At 38.0% G+C, this 20000-nt stretch overlaps 1 protein-coding gene across 1 annotated transcript in view; it reads left to right on the top strand.

Annotated features, from left to right (window-relative positions):
• The window catches only part of Kul (Kuzbanian-like), a 598026-nt gene that overhangs the window by 297511 nt on the left and 280515 nt on the right, over window positions 1-20000 (top strand). Inside the window, 1 exon segment of the mRNA XM_067094173.1 lies at window positions 14430-14562. Within this exon segment, the coding sequence (XP_066950274.1) occupies window positions 14430-14562 (133 nt within the window).

Raw genomic sequence — 20000 nt, 5'->3', positions numbered from 1 at the left:
TGAGTATTTATGCATGTATGGATGGATGGATGGATGGATGGATGTTCTGCAAGCCTATTAGATTTTTCTGCATGTGGCAGGTGAGGATGATTAATTAAATATGGCTTCTAACTTTGAACTGCTAACGTGGATATTTGAGAAAATCTACGGGAAAGCCATTACATTTTTCACAAAACGGCACGCTCGTATTATTGAACAAACGTGCAAAAGAATATGGTATCCGAGCTAAACTTCCCTAATGATGGTGGTTTGGACTTTCTGATGCGTCATCTGCAAAGTCTGCTTTCTATTACACCAATCCTAATCCAAGTTCCGTCATATCTTTCTCTCTTCTCCACCTAAATTGCTGTCTTCTTATGGAACTCCTCTCTTTTCCTCCGCCCTTCTTCCCCGTAGTGGGAGTGGTGCGGTCAGTGCACCTGATGTGGTGCACTGTAGATATTACTTAAGGGTCTTTGCTGCGTCCCTTCGGCCCCTAGCCAACCCCTTTCATTTCTTTTTTAGTGTATCTCCGTTCATATTCTTTTTCTTCCATCTGACTTTCCACCCTCTCTAACAATTGTTTCATCGTGCAACTGCGAGGTTTTCCTCCTGGTACACCTTTCAGACCTTCTTACTGTCAGTTTCTCTTTCAGTGCTGAATGATCTTATAGTTCCCAGGGATTGGCCTTTGGCCTAAATTTTATATATTTTATTCTATTCTATTCTGCCGTACTTAAACCATGCTCTGACCATCGATGTCCTGCTTCTTTTACATATTCTTCTTCTGATGCTTATGTAGTAGTATTTCCTCTGCCATCCTTAAATTCCAAACTTCAGCAATGTACATCAGACTACTTTTCAGGCCGTTTTGCAGAGACACTCTCAGTGTGCTTCCACGCTGCAGTAAAACTTCTCATAAACACACGTCGGCTTATTAGCGTACACTCACCACAACCACAATCAAGCAAAATACAAATCAAAGACTTGTTGGTAGTCCTAATCAGTTCTTCATACGATTATCAAGCAGTTGTCAAGATTTGTTCTCCACTTAAGGTTGTCGAATTGTTTCCAACCTGTTTGTGATACGTATACGATTAATTTCCGACGTGTTTTTATGACATGTTTAACTGCAGTGTGGACGAACCCTCAGATTGCTGTGTATTCGCTCATCACGTGACTTTCCATTTCTCCCTGTTTGTCAGTCTCTCCCTAAAATCGTCTTTTCTACTATGTCTTCCATTCGCTGAGATTTCTACTAATTATTCGTTTTCGCTGTTGATTATGCTTCTCTCTAATTATTATTCGGTGTTCGTGTACAACTTTACCTTGCACCATCACTTCTGTGTTATTGACGTCACCTTGAGCCTTTGATTCCCATCCCCTCTTACCAAACCTTCATTGTACCGTGCTGGCCCTCCTCTGACTGCCGCTATGATCAAATCATCTCCAACAAGTAGAATGGATTTTCCTCTCCCCTGATGAAAGGTTAGCCTGTCAGTTCCATATTTCTGCTCGCGTATGGGGTAGTACCTTCAGTGCACCTCGCAAGTGAGGTGCACTGTAGGCATTACTTAAGATTCTTTGCAGCGTTCTTTCAGCCTTCGGCTGCAACCCCTCTCATTCCTTTTACTGTACCTCTGTTCATATTCTCTTTCTCCCATTTTACTTTCCACCTTCTGACAATTGCTTCATAGTGCAACTGCCACCCCTTTAAAGCCTTTACCCTCGATTTCCCTTTTAGTGCTGAATGACCTCATAGGTACCAGTGCTTGGCCTGTGTCATAAATTTTATATTACAGTTCCAATTCCATATTTCTGCACATTTCCATTATCATCCCCATTTACCTCCTTTCTTTATCAAACGCCAATACATCCCCTTACTTGCCCTCTAATATCTTTCGTTTTTCCCAATTTATTTGATCGACCGCCGGCCAGAAAAAAAACGAAGACGAATCATAATGTAATTCCTCAAAGCAACGAGAAATACATCTGTTTCAGATTTTTATCTCGAGGACGTCAAAGGCTTTTTTTTTCTCCTGCACTTCTCTTTCTCTCCAACTCATCAATTTTCTTTTCCTATTGTTCTCAGATTATGTCTTTTTACTGTTCCCGGACTTGTATGAAGCCGTTTGCCGCGGCGTCTAATGACATCTGAGTTAATTAGTGAGATGGCCAAGGCTTGCCTCTTCGTCTTCTTCTTGGGTCTGGATAAAGGAAAAAGACGTATTCCATTTGTCGGGTTCTGTAAGAATTGGGCTCTTTTTGGGTGTTGCGGGGCTGCAGCTCTTACTTCATAATGGAGCTGATGCTTTTTATTATTGGTAAAAACTCTCTCTCTCTCTCTCTCTCTCTCTCTCTCTCTCTCTCTCTCTCTCTCTCTCTCTCTCTCTCTGAATTTGTTTCTGGTGATAGAAATTAATTTCTCGCTATAATGTGGTTCGGATTCCACAATAAGCTGTATAGGTCCCTTTGCTAGGTAACCAATTGGTTCTTAGCCACGTAAAAATAAATCTAATCCTTCGGGCCAGCCCTAGGAGAGCTGTTAATCAGCTCAGTGGTCTGGTTAAACTAAGATATACTTAACTTCTCTCTCTCTCTCTCTCTCTCTCTCTCTCTCTCTCTCTCTCTCTCTCTCTCTCTCTCTCTCTCTATGTATGTGTATATATATATATATATATATATATTATATATATGTATAATATATATATATATATATATATATATATATATATATATATATATATATATATTCTATGTAAGCTCTCTCTCTCTCTCTCTCTCTCTCTCTCTCTCTCTCTCTCTCTCTCTCTCTCTCTCTCTCTCTCTCTCTCTCAGATGAGAAAAACATATAGATCTGCGGAAACCTCTCTCAATCTCTATTTGGACTTCACGTTTATATTCATGTGTTACAGGTAACCGAGAGAGGAATACAGATGGGGTTGAAGAGAGAGAAAGACAGTATATTGGTACATTTATCAAGTAAACACATAGAACATCCACTGAATCAATAAATGCTTTAAAAGTAATCCCCGCTCGATCTTAATGTTAACGGAATATGAAGAGGACCAATATCATTTTTTTTTTTCTGCAGCAAAATATCTGGCACAAGATCGATGCACAGCGATGCGTTATTGTTTTCCCATTAAGGACGACATTATACTTCATTTTCGGCAAAGGGCCCAGCCTAGGTGTGTTGACATGGACGCGTTTTGCAATAACGGTTTTCAATACTCTCTCCCTTTTCTAAGTAGTGCATTCGTCAAGAGGAAAGGCACACAGCAGTGTGCTTGCATCAGTCTTGTAGGTGCCAAGTAGAGTCAACTGTTTTTGATTGCTTTTAACTTGCCCCGTTGTTGATACTGCTTATTACATCAGGAATAATAATAATAATAATAATAATAATAATAATAATAATAATAATAATAATAATAATAATAATAATAATAATAATAATGGCGGAACAAATCCACAGTTATGTATGGGTACATATATTTACCCATACATAACTGTGGATTTTTTACTCCATTTCAAGACTCTTGCTACAATGAGTATTTTTAAATAATAATAATAATAATAATAATAATAATAATAATAATAATAATAATAAAAAAAAACTTATATCAGCAAATACTATCAATTACAGATAGAACAGCAGGTGTGTGCTACAGTGGGCTAAAAATTATGCAAACATTGTATTGTAATTACCATAGTGTTCATCACCGAAAGAAAAATTTCCCTGTTAATAAACAACATACTGCTGTATCGGTTTACTAGACCAAATTGACTTTGAATACAGGAAGGCTTATATATATTATATATATATATATATATATATATATATATATATATATATATATATATATATATATATATATATATATATATATATATATATATATATATATATATATATATATATATGTATGTATATATATATACAGATATATATATATATATATACTTATTTATATTTATATATCCTCAGAAGGGATGGCCCAAGAAACTTACAGCCTTCCGGGCGCTATCCCCATGTCCTTTTTCTTGTCCACAGGGGACGTTGGCACCCATCTAGATCTGGGTGGACTGATAGGCGGAACGAACCACGGACTAGAAACTGATAGCTGTACCACTCAGCCTGATGACCACACACACATATATATATATATATATATATATATATATATATATATATATATATATGTGTGTGTGTGTGTGTGTGTGTGTGTGTGTATGTCTATATGTATGTATGTATGTATGTATGTATCCATTGCTAAATTCAATATACAGAGAATGGTAACGAACCTCGTATATGAAAGCTCTCTCGATCGCCGGTATGTACGTTGGTAATAAATCACTTTTACGTGTGGTGCATCATTATTTTAACTGACAAGTAAACGAGAGAATTATTCTTCTTATGGTTATGAAGTAGCCTCGGTCACATATACGTTATGTGCGGGCGAGCGCGCGCGAATAGTCAAATCTTATGTGCGTACGCGCTATCAATTTAGTCTGAATGGCTACTATGCATGAGTATTGCCCCGCCGTTGGCTGTCCAACTAGAAGCCGGAGATGGTATCGCAGAAAAGGGGGTCTGGGGTGGTGGGGGTGGGGACGGAGGAAAAAGGGGTCTGGGGTCCAGGGTGTATGCGTGTGTTGTTGGGGGAGGGGGGAAGGGGAGATATAACGGGTTGAGGTCATATCGGGCGAATCCCCTAAATTGGAATTTTCTGGCCCATCTCCAATGCATCGCGGCCCTTCGTCAGCAGAAGCCGTGTCGCTGGCGGAGGAAACGTCTCTCAGCAGCGGCTGCTCCTGCGTCGGCTGCAATTAGGAGTAAAATACGGGCCGGAGATGGCCCCCGATGCCGGGATGGGGCTGCAGCCAGCCAAATGCCAGATGAAATGGAGAGATAAAATATGAAAATGGCGACCCGGGCTCTGGGAGAGTTAAGAGTACTCGTTTTTCTTTTATTGTTATTATTTGGTTAATACGTTTCTTTTATTACCTTTTTTATTTTTACCCTTGGGGGCGTTTATGGCATGTGGTTACGGTTTTATGTGAAATTATTTTTATTTCACTTATGAAGAATTTCTTTTGTTTTTCTCTTTTTTCCCTTCATTCTTCTCTTTATCATTTAATACAGTTGATGCTATTTCTATCAAGTGATTTACTTGTATTATTATTATTATTATTATTATTATTATTATTATTATTATTATTATTATTATTATTATTATTCAGGAGGTGAATGGTATTCATATGGAACAGGCCTACAGGCGTCATTGATTTGAAAATAAAGTTTCTAAAGCATATGTTATTCCTATTCTTTTTGATTAACCGTTCAATTGCATATTTTCGAGCTACATAAATATGAAAAATTGTAAAACGTATGTTGCTATATGCCGTATACTTTTAGGCTTGATTATTATCATTTTGTCGACATTCCACATTAGTTTCGGCTTTTTGTGTCTGTGACCAAATCACCTGTTCTGAATGTTTGTATGTTTGTGATAATGTCTTTATCAATGCCTAATGAATTGTTGTTTCTGGTGTTGAGGAACAGTCTTTTTTTTTTCAGTTTCCGCTAAATACATGTTCCAGCTAATTATCGCCAGTTCGTTAGGGTTACTTTTTTTAAATGAACCATTTTTTTCGCTAATTAATCACTGTTGTTCTCTGTCGGCCAAACATCTGCCCAAATATCCTTTTACTTTTTTTGTTTCATGATTATGTATTTTTATCATGGTAATGTTTTTTTACTTCGCTTTGGTTTTTTTCACCGTGAATCTCTTCTATTTCTTTTTTTTTATCCCTTAAAGGCATCATATCATAACCATTTAACTAATCTATATTAATATCTCTCTCTTTCTATTACCACTCACCCTAAACGAATATTCTCCTCCATAATGACTGTGGAGTCTTATCTTCCTTAATTGTTCATTGTTACATTTAAATTATTTTAGTTTTTCTTCTCCAGTGTTTATTTGTTTATTAGTATTCTCCTTAATTCCAACTGATTTCCAATTTCTATAATATTGTTTTCCCTGTCTTGTATGTGTTAGTGTTTCTTACATTTTCCTCTTGACTGTTGTTCAGTCTACATTTTTTCTGACTTTATCTTTTTCCATTATGCAATCATATTCTCTTTTAATACTCTTAAACCCAGTTGCTTTTTACTACTTGTAAGCTGGATAACCCCTGTTAATTTTTAAATAACTATATAAACCATTATTTTCTATTATTTCCGCTCTCCTCCTCCTCCTCCTCCTCCTCCTCCTCCTCCTCCTCTCCTCCTCCTCCTCCTCCTCCTCCTCCTCCTCCTCCTCCTCCTCTGCTTATGTCCCGCATAATCTCAAAGACTCATTTCTGTTTGAGAACTTCCCCGGAGCTCACATGGTTCTCCACTCAGATGAATGACACTCCAGGGAACTTTGGTCTTTCGTTTTGCTCACACTTGATGTTAGGCCTCGCTGGATGCTGACGCACATCTGTGCGTTTTCAAGACAGTAGACAGATTTTCTGACGGTTTGGTGTCAACCTGGCCCCCTCACCACCCCCCGACACTCTCTCTCTCTCTCTCTCTCTCTCTCTCTCTCTCTCTCTCTCTCTCTCTCTCTGTAGAGTACCACAATCGCTTCAGTAACAAGTGGTCTCGGGTTTGCTCCGTTAGAAGCCGTTATGCTTCTGCTGGCGTAAAACAGGGAAATATGTCTCTGGTGGTCAGTCGAATTGGTTGGTCGCAGCCGGGTAGACACGGGAGAAGAGGTATAGAAAACAACAGTTGTGGGTTATCAATTTGCCGTCAAATTATATGCAGTTATATTAAGATTAAAATCGGGATGACCGCGACGGTGTAATCTTCACTTGTGTCTCTCTCAGTGTGCGCTTCAGAAGAATGTGAAACTGTTGTTGATTTAAGAGAAAAACAGTGTAATGTTTACAATTTAACAGCAGATCATCTTTGACCATTTTCATCGTTTTTCCCTTCTGAAGTCATGTCTCCATTATGTCTGCCCACAAAATTGTCACTCTGTATATCTCTGCGTTATCATTTAAAAGACTACCTTATAAGTCTGTTATTCTTAATGACTAAAAATTAATACAAATCTGTTCTAATATTTAATGCGCTCAGAACAAAGAATTAGATTATTTTCGTTATTTTTCCGTTCTCACGCAGATGGTAAATTAATAATGTGATTTTCCACGCAAAACAAAATCGAATTTTACAGCCCCTGAAATTTTTCCTACGTGTTTGTAACGTCTTTCACTCTTCACTCACAATTTGTGAAATCGTTAAATGAGAGAGAGAGAGAGAGAGAGAGAGAGAGAGAGAGAGAGAGAGAGAGAGAGAGAGAGAGAGAGAGAGTAAACTTTCAATAAATAATTAACTTATTCTGCTTCATATCAGTTGAACTGCAGTAATAAAATGACATTATCAGTGGTATAAACCTCTTATTTTAGGTAGTTTTTCCGAAAATGCTACCCTGTAATCCCTGCCCTAGTGACTGTTTAATAGTATTAAGTGCAGGATCACCTACAATGTGTGGTTTCCCCAAATAATTTGGATTTTGAGTTCCTTTAAATTTATAGAATTGTGCTATATTAGCGTCCCAGTCATTATAAATCCTATGAGTTCCTTATTATTATGTAAACGAGCTTGATGGCGAGCGCTACGCTGCGCGGGCCAGGAGGGTGGATGTGTCATGTCTCCCTACCCTCCCGATCCCCTACCTACCCCGGGGACGGACAAACAGGTTTGCAGGAGGAGGGTGGATATTTCTTGTCACCCCTACCCTCCCGATCCCCTACCTACCCCGCCCCCACTTGATGGACAAACAGGTTTGCAGGAGGAGGGTGGATGTGTTGTGTCTCCCCTACCTACCCCGCCCCCACCCAGGGCAGACAAACAGGTTTGCAGGAGGAAGGTGGATGTTTCGTGTCTCCCTACCCTCCCGATCCCCTAACTACCCCGCCCCCACCCTGGACGGACAAACACATTTGCAGGAGGAGGGTGGATGTTTCGTGTCTCCCCTACCCTCCCGATCCCCTACCTATCCCGCCCCCACCCAGGGCGGACAAACAGGTTTGCAGGAGGAGGGTGGATGTTTCGTGTCTCCCCTACCCTCCCGATCCCCTAACTTCCCCCCCCCTTGGCGGACAAACAGGTTTGCAGGAGGAGGGTCGATGTTCCGTGTCTCCCCTACCATCCCGATCCCCTAACTACCCCGCCCGCACCCTGGGCGGACAAACAGGTTTGCAGGAGGAGGGTGGATGTTTCGTGTCTCCCCTACCCTCCCGATCCCCTACCTACCCGGCATCCATCCGGGGTAAACAAACAAGAACAAATCGGATTTTATTATTATAGATTAATTTACTCTCCATTAGGCTCAGTTACACTATCAAACATCATTCAGTTAGTCGCTAGTTCTAGAGATATTCGTTTCTATCTAGTGACTTTTTCAGCCATTAGCTACATATCAAAAGTCTAGAGAATTTAGCGAGAATTCTGAACAGTTTTGCATTTATGATAAATTTTATGTGTTGGATCATTTCGATCATACTCGTACAAGCAATTGAAAACTAGCAAGACGCAATGCATTAAACGTTTCCCCAAGGAATGGCTTCAAGATAACGTTTAAAAACTGCATGGTACAGTTTTCTGGTGATGATTAAGATATGTTTTGCAAATAATTAAGTGTACAGTTTCGGCCAAAGTCTGTGATTTACAGAAAAACAAAAACGGCAACATGGAAGAGCAAGAGCCATTCATCATGTCTTACCATTAAAATAATCGGAGAATCAAAGTAAGAGCGAGCTTAATCTATATTTGTAGTTTAGCATTGCTTTATTAGTTAAATATGCAGAGTGTTTAATTTACATGCCTCAAACCCCCACCCCCGCTTTTTTTATGATTCCCATTTTTAGAATGTTTTGGAAATACTGTGCCCTTCCCAATTTTTTAGAATATTTTTGGAAATACTGTACCTGGGTATAATTTGCGATGTTCTTGGTCCACTTTTCGTGGAAAACCAGACATCTTTTATCTCTGACAGAAAACTTTGCTTGATTATCGATGAGAATAGCGATGTTGCCCTCTCAAAGATGCTGGGAATTGTCACTAGATAGTAATGTATTTGGCTGAATGGCTGAAATGCATTGTGGTGACATTCCTGGATTCAGTGGAACTAAAGAGTGTAATGCAGAACTAGTTTGTGAAGCAATCAGGAAGTCATTCTGAGAGAGTCTGCAAGCACTCAGTACAAATATTGCCTGTGTAATGACTGGAATTAACAAAAACAATGCAATGCTTGCCGTGGTGAGAGCTCAGGGAAACCATGTGCAGCTAATTAGACGAAGTTCCACTCAATTTAACTGGAAAACCGGAAGGAGGCCGGGAATAATACTGTCACGTGACTTTTAAGGAAGAATTTAGCAAGATTCGAGCAACTTCGGGAACAACTCTAGGGACATTAGAAAATTTGTCGTTGCACCTTTGCGCCGCTGCAGGAGGCGCAGTCTTCTTGCTGTTTTACAGAGATGCCGTGGTTGTTCCTAAGTATCCGAAGACATTCACGTTGTCTGTTTGTGCACTTTATAACAGAAATAAAAAAAGATTGCCAGTATGCACTATTTTTGGAACAAAAAAGTGATAGCTTCTTCCATGCCATTTGAATTGAAATACAGTAGCTTATTTTTGCAGCTTTCATTATAAAAAGAAAATCATTGCCTAATTACTAGTAAGTGCATACATGGTGTACATAAGCGTTTTAGAATATACTTCTATTCACTGACAGTTTTGTACGTGTTATTCTTGTAACATTTCTTGCTGTTATTCTATTTCCATTCTGTTGACAGTAAGATTTTGACAGCTTAAGTTGCAAATGAAGGTTTTTAGGGTTAGCAAAAACAGTTGCTGAAACGTTTCAAACCGTAGGTCATGGTGGAAATGAAGTTATGAAGACTTTGCAAAATAAATTGTCATTGTCCGTCAGATTATGAGAGATTTAATACATGTAATGAACAAGAAGCATTTTGTGACAGGCAAACGTCCTCACTACACGACAGCTGAAACCTCGACTTAGCCTCGAGAACTGCAGGCCGAGATTTCCAGCCACTTACAGATCGACAGTTCAGATTGCACCCATACGCAACGAAATAGACTGCAGTTCACCAAACAGTTTGACCAACTGACGAGCAACTTACGTACAAGGTCTTTGTTATTTTTCGTAGATATTTTTTCTCGCTCCGTATTTTTTACTTTGTCAGTGACCAGAAATCTTCACTTGCTGTAAAAGAATATTTAAAAAAAAAATGGAAATTTAAAAAGGAATTTTGTGGCATGATATTTTCTAAAACATTATTTTCTCTGAAGAATTTCTGTTTTGAAATAGATTTTCTTTATTTTGCCATTCCTGTAGTTTTTATATGCAGATATCTGCTATGAAAATGAAATATACAAAAAACCTTCCTTGAATTTCATGTGGGAATCTCGGTATGTGATATTGTTTTTAAAGTATTTTTGCTCACGAAAAAAAACAAACTCTGTTCGTATATCGGTTGGGGAAATCTTTTTTGTATATACAGTATAGTTATACAGTAAAGGATATGCGCTTATGTCTTCAGAATCAAAACTCCTCATTTGTAAATCTGATTTATCATCCTTGAACCTTGATTGATAGGTTGCTTTTTGTCACCTGGTGTTACAGTTACGGTCATCGAAATAAGAGAATTATAGTACTGAAAAATTTCATGTTTAGAATAAATAGAAACAGAGTCCTGTTTAGGCAAGAATCAAAATGAGAGAGGGCCTCGAAAAGCTAATCCACTCTCTCCAGATGCTTATAACCAATCTACTCTCTCTCTCTCTCTCTCTCTCTCTCTCTCTCTCTCTCTCTCTCTCTCTCTCTCTCTCTATATATATATATATATATATATATATATATATATATATATATATATATATATATATATATATATATATAAACAGCTGTACTGGTTATTTTATACGTACATTTCCATTAGAGATTCCGCCTATTCTGTGAATAATAAAATAAGACACATACACACAAATGCACATCCTCTATTGCGGTTGTAATAACCTCAAGTCGAGGAGTGTTCTTAGTTCGAGATTTTTTTTCGTAACCAGAAGTAGAAAATCGACACGGAATCCAAACTTCTCAATTAATTAAGAAGTCAATTTGCAGCGAGAAAGATTCCAGGGCAAATATGCCGAGGAAATGTAATATTTGCGAGATGTAAAAGTGTTTTTGGGCAGCGTCATCAACTCGAGACAACCTCGAGACTGTTGTGAGGAAAGAAAATATCGTCGGAAGGGCGGATGTTTTTCTTGATGTGTTATGAATTATAATGGAAGTAATTTCATCCTCTTCTGATCCTGAAACGCAACTCAGCCGCTGCAAGTTTGAGCTGAACATTTTCTTTCCTTGTTGGGACTTCTCCTTTAATGAATGAGTTTGGTTTTCATTTGATTTTATACCTGGGGTAACCAAAGGTCACAAAAACACTTTCTGAAAAAAATTCTCTTGACTTGAATTATGTTGGGCGTCACCTATTTTTTATATACTTTTCTGCGTGAGTGTGGTTTAATTGATAAATGAAATTTAGGCTGTTAAGCCAGGCACTGGGGAACTTTCGTCCATTTAGCGCCTAAGACAGTGAAAAGAGGGAGTTGGAGTGGTCGGACAGCAAAATAAAGAGATATATTGAAAATAAAGTAAGTGAAGGACTGTACAAAGATATAAAGATGGAACTAGGAGAAAACCCGACAACTTCACTACGAAGTAACAGTAAGAGGTGTTAGACAGCGTGATTCAAGAGAGGAAACTGTAGAAAGCTAAAAGGTGGCTGCTGCTAGGGGTAAGGGTAGCTGCAGACACCCTTTAGTAGTGCCTACAGTGCATCACGTGAGGTGCACTGACCCCCTGCTGGGGCGTCCATGTGGTGTGTAATTGACGTATAGAGAGTGCATCTCAAATGTGAAAGTGTGTATTGAACAATGAATGTATATCTAACCCTTTTCTGGTGATATATGCAGAATATGTGCGTTATGTGATTTGAGTGTTAAAATTGAAAGAAATGAATTCACAAATGCATATCTTCAAGACTACGCGTGCGTATGTGTGTGTGTGCGTGTGTGATTGTGTGCATAGTAAATACACAGATGGACTAACCTAAACGTTAAAAGACCTTCAAGGGCTCTAAAACATTTTTTCCCTAAAAGCATTTTCATTCTTATTTGTGTTTCCTTTTTCACAGTTATTTCAATTCAAGCGCACTTCAGCCTTCATGCAAAAGTTTGCAAAATCAAGACTTTGATTACGTGAAATAAGAAAGAAAGAGTCAGACGTTTGCGTACTCATTTTTTAATCTCCTCTTCATTCTGTTCTTGTTTCCTTTTCCGCTAATGTTTCCTTCGCTGGTATTTGCAGAGCTGACCAATCCCGTTATTCTTTAGACGTCCTTTGATGTGAACCTAGACCTGTATGGCATTATGCAGAGTTTCCGGTTGTACAGGTTCTAAATGAAATAAAAAGAAATATTCATTTGCGTGACATAAATACTAGGAATGCTTAACCAGAATGGCATTTCCTTGAGAGAGAGAGAGAGAGAGAGAGAGAGAGAGAGAGCGCTGCTGTTGGTATAGACTCGAAATTGAATGTAATTTTTCACCTGTGTGAGTGAAAATGAAAAGGAGACGTGTCAGCTTTTCAGAGAGAGAGAGAGAGAGAGAGAGAGAGAGAGAGAGAGAGAGAGAGAGAGAGAGAGAGAGAGAGAGAGAGTTGTTTACGTATAATCAAAATGTAATATTTATCTATATGTGAAAGAAACCATATGGGAGGAGTAACCGAAATGGCCTTTGAGAGAGAGAGAGAGAGAGAGAGAGAGAGAGAGAGAGAGAGAGAGAGAGAGAGAGAGAGAGAGCTGCTTCTATGGACTCGGCATACGATTAAGTATTTATTTCGGCGAAATAAAAACGAGCTGTAACCAAAATACTAGTTTCACCCCGGGGTCGATGATTACCTTGTCGAGATCCTCCCGTTTTTATGATATACATTTTAACGGAATGAACACCTCTCTCTCTCTCTCTCTCTCTCTCTCTCTCTCTCTCTCTCTCTCTCTCTCTCTCTCTCTCTAGTCGACTAAGAACTTAATACTTAATTCACTTTTTAGGCCAACAAGGGCATACTGGATTTTAGGATATCGTCCCTCATTGTCTAGTTAAAGATTCGAACACGTATCGTGAGCTATCACCAAGTAACGAGGCCTGAGAGAGAGAGAGAGAGAGAGAGAGAGAGATGGATGGTATATAGACTGAGTAAAATGAAATATTTACTTGTGTGAAAAAGGAAAAGCTGTAATTAAAATAGCATCTCCCTGACAGACAGATTTGTCATGGCATGATGGTCATAATAAATGAAGCGTTTGTGTTTTATTCTGAAATTTTTTGTTTTTATTTCGTTATATAAATAATGCGATGTTAATTTTGTTTTCCAAATTGCTGATCAGTCTCTCGTTTTTCCTCTCTGTTCTAGGTGCGTTTTTATGCAAAAAGATTTTTATTCCTATTTCTGTATCTTATGTAGATTTTTGCTCTTTGATAATTGATGAAACAGCAATTGAGTTGGAGTTACCTGAATTATTTTGATAGTTTCTCCAGCCCGAAAATTTTTGTATTATATATTACTTTTGTTATTTCTACGAGATTTTCATTTCTGTTAATGATGAAAATGTCTTGTGTATGTAGGAATTTAAGGAAAGTTTATCTCAATGAATAATTACTCATGTGAGGGGTAATCAATAACTATTTTCTTTTATTTTTTAAGGGGAAAATGTATGACACTGATCTTCAGAAAGCCAAAATATGTGACATGAATTTTGACGATATGATATATTGATATGTAGATAATTTTAGCTTGAAAAAAAAATAGGCTTTTCTGTGGATTTCTTACCCGCATATAATTAAATTGGGAATTCGTTTTTTGGGGGAGTTGGGGGGAAGTCGAAGGCATAAGATAAGAAACTGCCGATTTTAAATTCTTCCAAAGTTCCCAAGTGTAAACCTTCAAGTTTGTATAAAAAAAGGCGAATAAGTCTGACCTTTTGGACGCTCCTTCTTTTGTTTATGAACGAAATTTATCTTGACTTATAAGTGGGTTTTTAATCTTTACGGGCAGGGAACTGTGCAAGATTAGCCTTTTTACAATGCACAAATAGAATATCCACCTCTGTAATCTTTTGTTTATTTCTTTTTGTTTGAAAATGCGTAGGTAGCATTATTCATCTTCATTTATTGAAAGGGAAAACATAAGACCTGCCATATTATTTATTCACTCAAAATGCAAAGGTAGCATTATTCATCATCTTGATTCGATGAGGGTAAAATGTAAGATTAGATCTAACCATTTTTCGTTGTCTCTTTTCTGCAGGGCTGGTCTTGAGCGATCACATCCTCCACTTCGAGCCAGTTTTTTACGACGAGACACACCTCCGCTCCCAACACCACCGTGCCAAAAGAGACGCCAACCACGTGGTTAGCCTCCACTTCACTGCTCATAACAGGTAAGCAAGGGTCCAGCTGCTTCTCTGATTGACTGATTTCATTTTTTTTTTTTTTTTTTACTCCCTTTACAGCAGCGGTAGTCCTCGTCACTGAAATATAATGTTTTTGACAAGAATTTGGGTTAAGGAATCTTGGTAATAAAAATTTCTCGAAACTCCATCTATGCATTAATTATAAACGCTTCCACGTCTATCATTAATAAAACTGCATATAAAAACCATTAAATTTATTAAAGACTGACTATGATTCATATCTCTTAAATGAAACCTGTTTAACCGAGAAACTGAAAAAGTCACCATTAGGTTTGCACGGAAAAAATCTCTAACATAATCCAAGAATGTGCACTTTCCAGGAAAGCTACCTCAGGTACCTGGGTTCCGAACACGTTTAGAACTTGTGATTATCGGAGAGTATGAAACCTTTCAGATAAGCAAAGCTGGAACTTCTCCGACATTCTACAAATGAGCTCTTGCAGGAATCTTTAATCTCAAAGTAAAACCACAGTCAAGCTTTTCGGGATGCTTGGTATGACTAAAAATCAGTCAAAAACCGTGAGATAGGCAAATTTTTACCTTTAAAGGGCGTCAGAAAATTTACGCACGACCAAAGGTGAGCTTTTGAATTCCACCCAATTTACAAATAGGCGATCTCAAGTGTAAAGTAATCTAGAGGTTCGAATATTGACAAGCTCGACCTTATAAAGGAGTCCGCAGACATTTAGGAAAACAACAACTTTTCATTGATTTAAAAGCTTAAAGGTAAATTAAACATGTTTTAAATAAATATGTGATTTGAAAGGTAATGAAAACTTTGGAGTATTAAAGGATGAAAACGTACATATAAGCATATAACTTCTTAAGGAATCTGAAATTTTATAAAAATATGAAAAGTTCTACAGTTAGAAAAGTGTAGGTCATTAGAGCTCACCAAAACGCGATGCTTAAGCTCCCAGATAGAGAAAATGTCCTGTTTTATGTCACAATGAAGACAGGATCTGCTTTTATTCTTGTATTTAATAAAAAAAATACCGACTAACGATAATTGCTTACTGGTTTTGGAAATAGTTTTCAAACATTTTTCCTTTTGGATTTATTAATAATAGTCAATTATCGCCAGTTTTCATGTGGTGCTATACAATTTTATGAACGTAAAGCGCGGAAGCGTTGAAAACATATTTAAGAATTGAGGGATCGTTTAATGAAAAATTGTGAATAATAATTTTTTCATTCAAAATTATCTGATTCTGGTGTTACAGCTTACAGGATTTAATCAGTCGATTATACCCAAGTGCATCAGTCTTAATTCACTTCGTTTTTATCGGCAACTTCGCATGAAATAATTATTAGATATTAACGTTAAACCCCGAGGTGATAAGAAATCCCGAGCACATTATGTGTTTCTGCGCATCGGAAATGTATTATTGATGAGGTAATCTAACATAAGTTATTAGTTTCATTACGGTGTAATAAATGCCCAACGCATCGATTTTTTTTTTCAGTTATTTACTCACATGCAAGTAGGTCAAGATAGGTTTTATTAACAAGAGAGGGGTGAATATCATCATGATTATAATAAGTATGATAATTATAAGTATTTACGATCTTAATACTCTCTTTTAAGTTATATACATCTTTATTAGTTTTCCGGATATATATATATGTGTGTGTATATACAGTATATATATATATATATATATATATATATATATATATATATATATATATATATATATATATATATATATATATATATAATATGTGTATATATATATATATATATATATATATATATATATATATATGTGTGTGTGTGTGTGTGTGTGTGTGTGTGTGTGTATGTATATACGCATCTTTAGGCTATCCGAATTTCCACGTTTACAAAGGGAATATTTATAACTGCGGAAATAATTCTCACTCTCGCCTGAAAGAAAGAATGGTAATGAAGTACCTTTATTCCATGATGATTGTTCGCGATCTCCACGTGGACATTTAACAAGCATTCGTGCTTCATATCTGTATTGAAGTATAATGCCTGTGTTTCGATTATTATCCAGTTTGAATCAACAGGAAAGGCTTTGAATTGAGGAGAAACCGTTGATGTCTCTCTCTCTTGAAATTCTCGTGTGATCATTTTGGGCTTTGTGATCGGACGTTTCCAATCCGCCTTTTGACAAGGCACCTGATGCCAAATCAATGCTTCGAGTATTGTGATATTTTCAAAAGGATGATGGGCTTCATCATATGATACACGGAAGAAATATGCGGAATATACAGAGTAATATAATAGGCAGAGGAAAATACAGCAAGGAAAAAATACAGAAATATATTTTTAACAGATTGGCTCTAGTGGTGTTTGCTGGTAAGAGAATGGATTCATGCATTGCCCCAGTGACATCAGTTGGTTTGAATGGGAAGAGGATTTTGTATTTTCCAATTCGAATTTAATTACGAAATGAGGATATGGCTCTATTTATCACCGAGGAAACCTCGAACGTACAATTTTGTACCACGAGAATGTATGTCCCATTGAGAGTTGATGTCGCATGACTATAAAAAACTGTTTTGCAATTCCACATCTGTGCGGCCACAAAAAATAAAAAATTAACAATCCGACTATTAAATCTGAAATCCTGCTTTGCCTGAACATATACCCAGTTTCTTCGCTGCAGTCACAAGCATCCATGAGTCTTGTATCTAGTGGGTAATTCATCAACTCCCACCTGGCGCAGAAAAGCTCTCCCCACTCCATCAATATGACGTGGACAGTTGATCGAAAGCTGTGCTACCAAAATCTCTCTCTCTCTCTCTCTCTCTCTCTCTCTCTCTCTCTCTCTCTCTCTCTCTCTCTCTCTCTCTCTCTCTCTCCATTTGACTGCCTGTCCAGGACTTCACGTTACCATTTTTTTTTATTTATTTATCTCCTTCCAGATGGTCTGATTTATGCCGCCGTCCCTAAAGGCTTTTTGAGGTGCTTTTATATCGGGAAAGCTGGAAGGACGTGCTTTGTACTGGGAGGGAGAGAGAGAGAGAGAGAGAGAGAGAGAGAGAGAGAGAGAGAGAGAGAGAGAGAGAGAGAGAGAGAGAGAGAGGAAAGCTCTCGAATGCTTTGCTTTATACTCTTGACATTTATTGTGCCTGGGTTTTCAAGCATGCTTGCCGAAATTGCACCAAGGCTGAATATGGTTTTTTGTGATTAGTGGTTAAAGATTTTATTGTTTTTTTATTTCATTTCTTTAAATGGATTCTTTTAGGACAGGGAACGAGACGTTTCTTCCAAACAACTGACAGAATGAAAAATAATACGTAAGCAGAGGAGAAAAAATTTGGTTTGTCTCCGAAAGGAACGAGAGTGGGAGAAGCAGAAAGATGATTTGTCAGTTTAAACACGAATAACCGCCAGTGCACCTCAGATGGTACACTGTAGGCATTACTTAAGGTTCTGTTCAGCGTCCCTTCGGCCCTAGCGGCAACCTCTTTCATTCCTTTTTTCTGTACCTCCGTCCATATTCTCTTTCCTCCATCTGACTTTCCACCCTCTCTAACAATTGTTTCACAGTGCAACTGAGAGGTTTTCATCCTGTTACACCTTTCAGACTTTCTTACTGTCAAATTCACTTTCAACGCTGAATGACCGTAAGGTTCCAGCGCTTGGCTATAGGCCTAAATTCTATATTCAAATTCCAATTCCAAACACGAGTAAAGATATAATCAGTTAACGAAGAGGTGTCTTTGCAGGTGTTCCGTGACCGCCAGACAAATGAAGGCAGGTTTTCCTGTAAAACAGTGACAACTTTCACTAAATTACGGAGGACTAATTTGGATATTACCTGGCATCATAATTCATCTGGTATTAATCATGTTGATTGGCATTTGTCATTGAATTTAAACGAAGGATACTCATCGTTATTAACAAGTTCAAGAGAATTTCCGCATCAGAAAATATCGTGAAATGTTCCATTAAATCACTTTTAAATTAGTTATGGTCAGGAAGGGTGTTTAATGAAGGGTGCCTGCCCTAATGTTCCTTCAAGTTTGACGTTTTTGTTGCATATAACGTAAGGATTATTCGGGAAAATAAAAAAAAGAAAGATGTGCTTTTAAGCATTATCATCTCTTGCCTGTTGCAACTTAACTCGAGAAGAAAGAATATTAATATGAATTAATTCAGCTGTTTTGCTTGCTTCTTCATTTTAATCCTTGCGATTTAATTGTTTGTGTAATTCAGACAGTCAAAATAAATATTGTATATGAAAATGGGAATTTTGTAATGCGTTGGTAGACTTTCGTTACTTTTACAGGATTCAGAATTACTTAATGTCGAAATTCTGTTGCTAAAAATGTGGGAACTGTTGTTACTTCAGTATTCAGGAGAAATATTTAGCATTGACAAAGAGTCAGCTACTATTGGTCCGACTTTTTTCGAACTTCCGGAGCTCAGTTACAAATGAAATATTACTGGTCTCCTCAAGCATCTTCCAGGGTCTTTTTTCGATAATTAGATGTGCTGTTCTCCTCCAGCAGCTTTGAGATTGTCAAAGTACATGTCCACCCCAGGAGCTATGTTTAACAATCTGTAGCACATGTCTCATTCAGGGCCTTTCAGGAATTTGGTTAGACCGTCGGTGGTACTTGGCTACTTCAGGAGCAGTGTTAGACAGCCAGTGGTACTTGTCTCCTTAACCTTTCTGGAGCTTTGGTAGGCAGTCTGTGATATTTGTCTTCCCCAGGAGCATTGTTTGGCAGTTAGTAGTATCGCTTCCTGAAGCTTTCGAGAGCTTTGATAGACTGTCGGCAGTGGTATTTATCGTCTCCTGGAGCTTTCGAGAGCTTTGATAGATTGTCAGCAGTGGTACTTATCGCCTCCTGAAGCTTTCGAGAGCTTTGATAGACTGTCAGCAGTGGTACTTATCGCCTCCTGAAGCTTTCGAGAGCTTTGATAGACTGCCAGTAGTGGTACTGATCTTCTCCTGGAGCTTTCGAGAGCTTTGATAGACTGACAGTAGTGGTACTGATCGTCTCCTGGAGCTTTCGAGAGCTTTGATAGACTGACAGTAGTGGTACTGATCGTCTCCTGGAGCTTTCGAGAGCTTAGATAGACTGTCAGTAGTGGTACTGATCGTCTCCTAGAGCTTTCGAGAGCTTTGATAGACGGTCAGTAGTGGTACTTACCGCCTCCTGAAGCTTTCGAGAGCTTTGATAGACTCAGTGGTACTTGTCTAATCCAGGAACCTTGTTAGACAGTCGGGTGAGTTGCGCATGTCTCCATAACTTTTCAGTAGCTCTGTTATACCGTCAGTGTCACTTAACTAATCCAGGAACATTGTTAGACAATCTGTGGTATTCATTTCGCCCAAGACCTTTCAGCGGCTTTGTTAGACAAGACTGTGGTACTTTTGGACTCCAAGAGCATTTTTAAACAGTCAGTAGCACTGCCTCCT

Source organism: Macrobrachium rosenbergii, chromosome 4 (assembly GCF_040412425.1).
Source record: "Macrobrachium rosenbergii isolate ZJJX-2024 chromosome 4, ASM4041242v1, whole genome shotgun sequence".
In the NCBI taxonomy this organism is placed as follows: Eukaryota; Metazoa; Arthropoda; class Malacostraca; order Decapoda; family Palaemonidae; genus Macrobrachium; species Macrobrachium rosenbergii.
The sequence above is the reverse complement of the archived record's forward strand: the minus strand, read 5'-3'. Positions and strand labels throughout refer to the sequence as shown.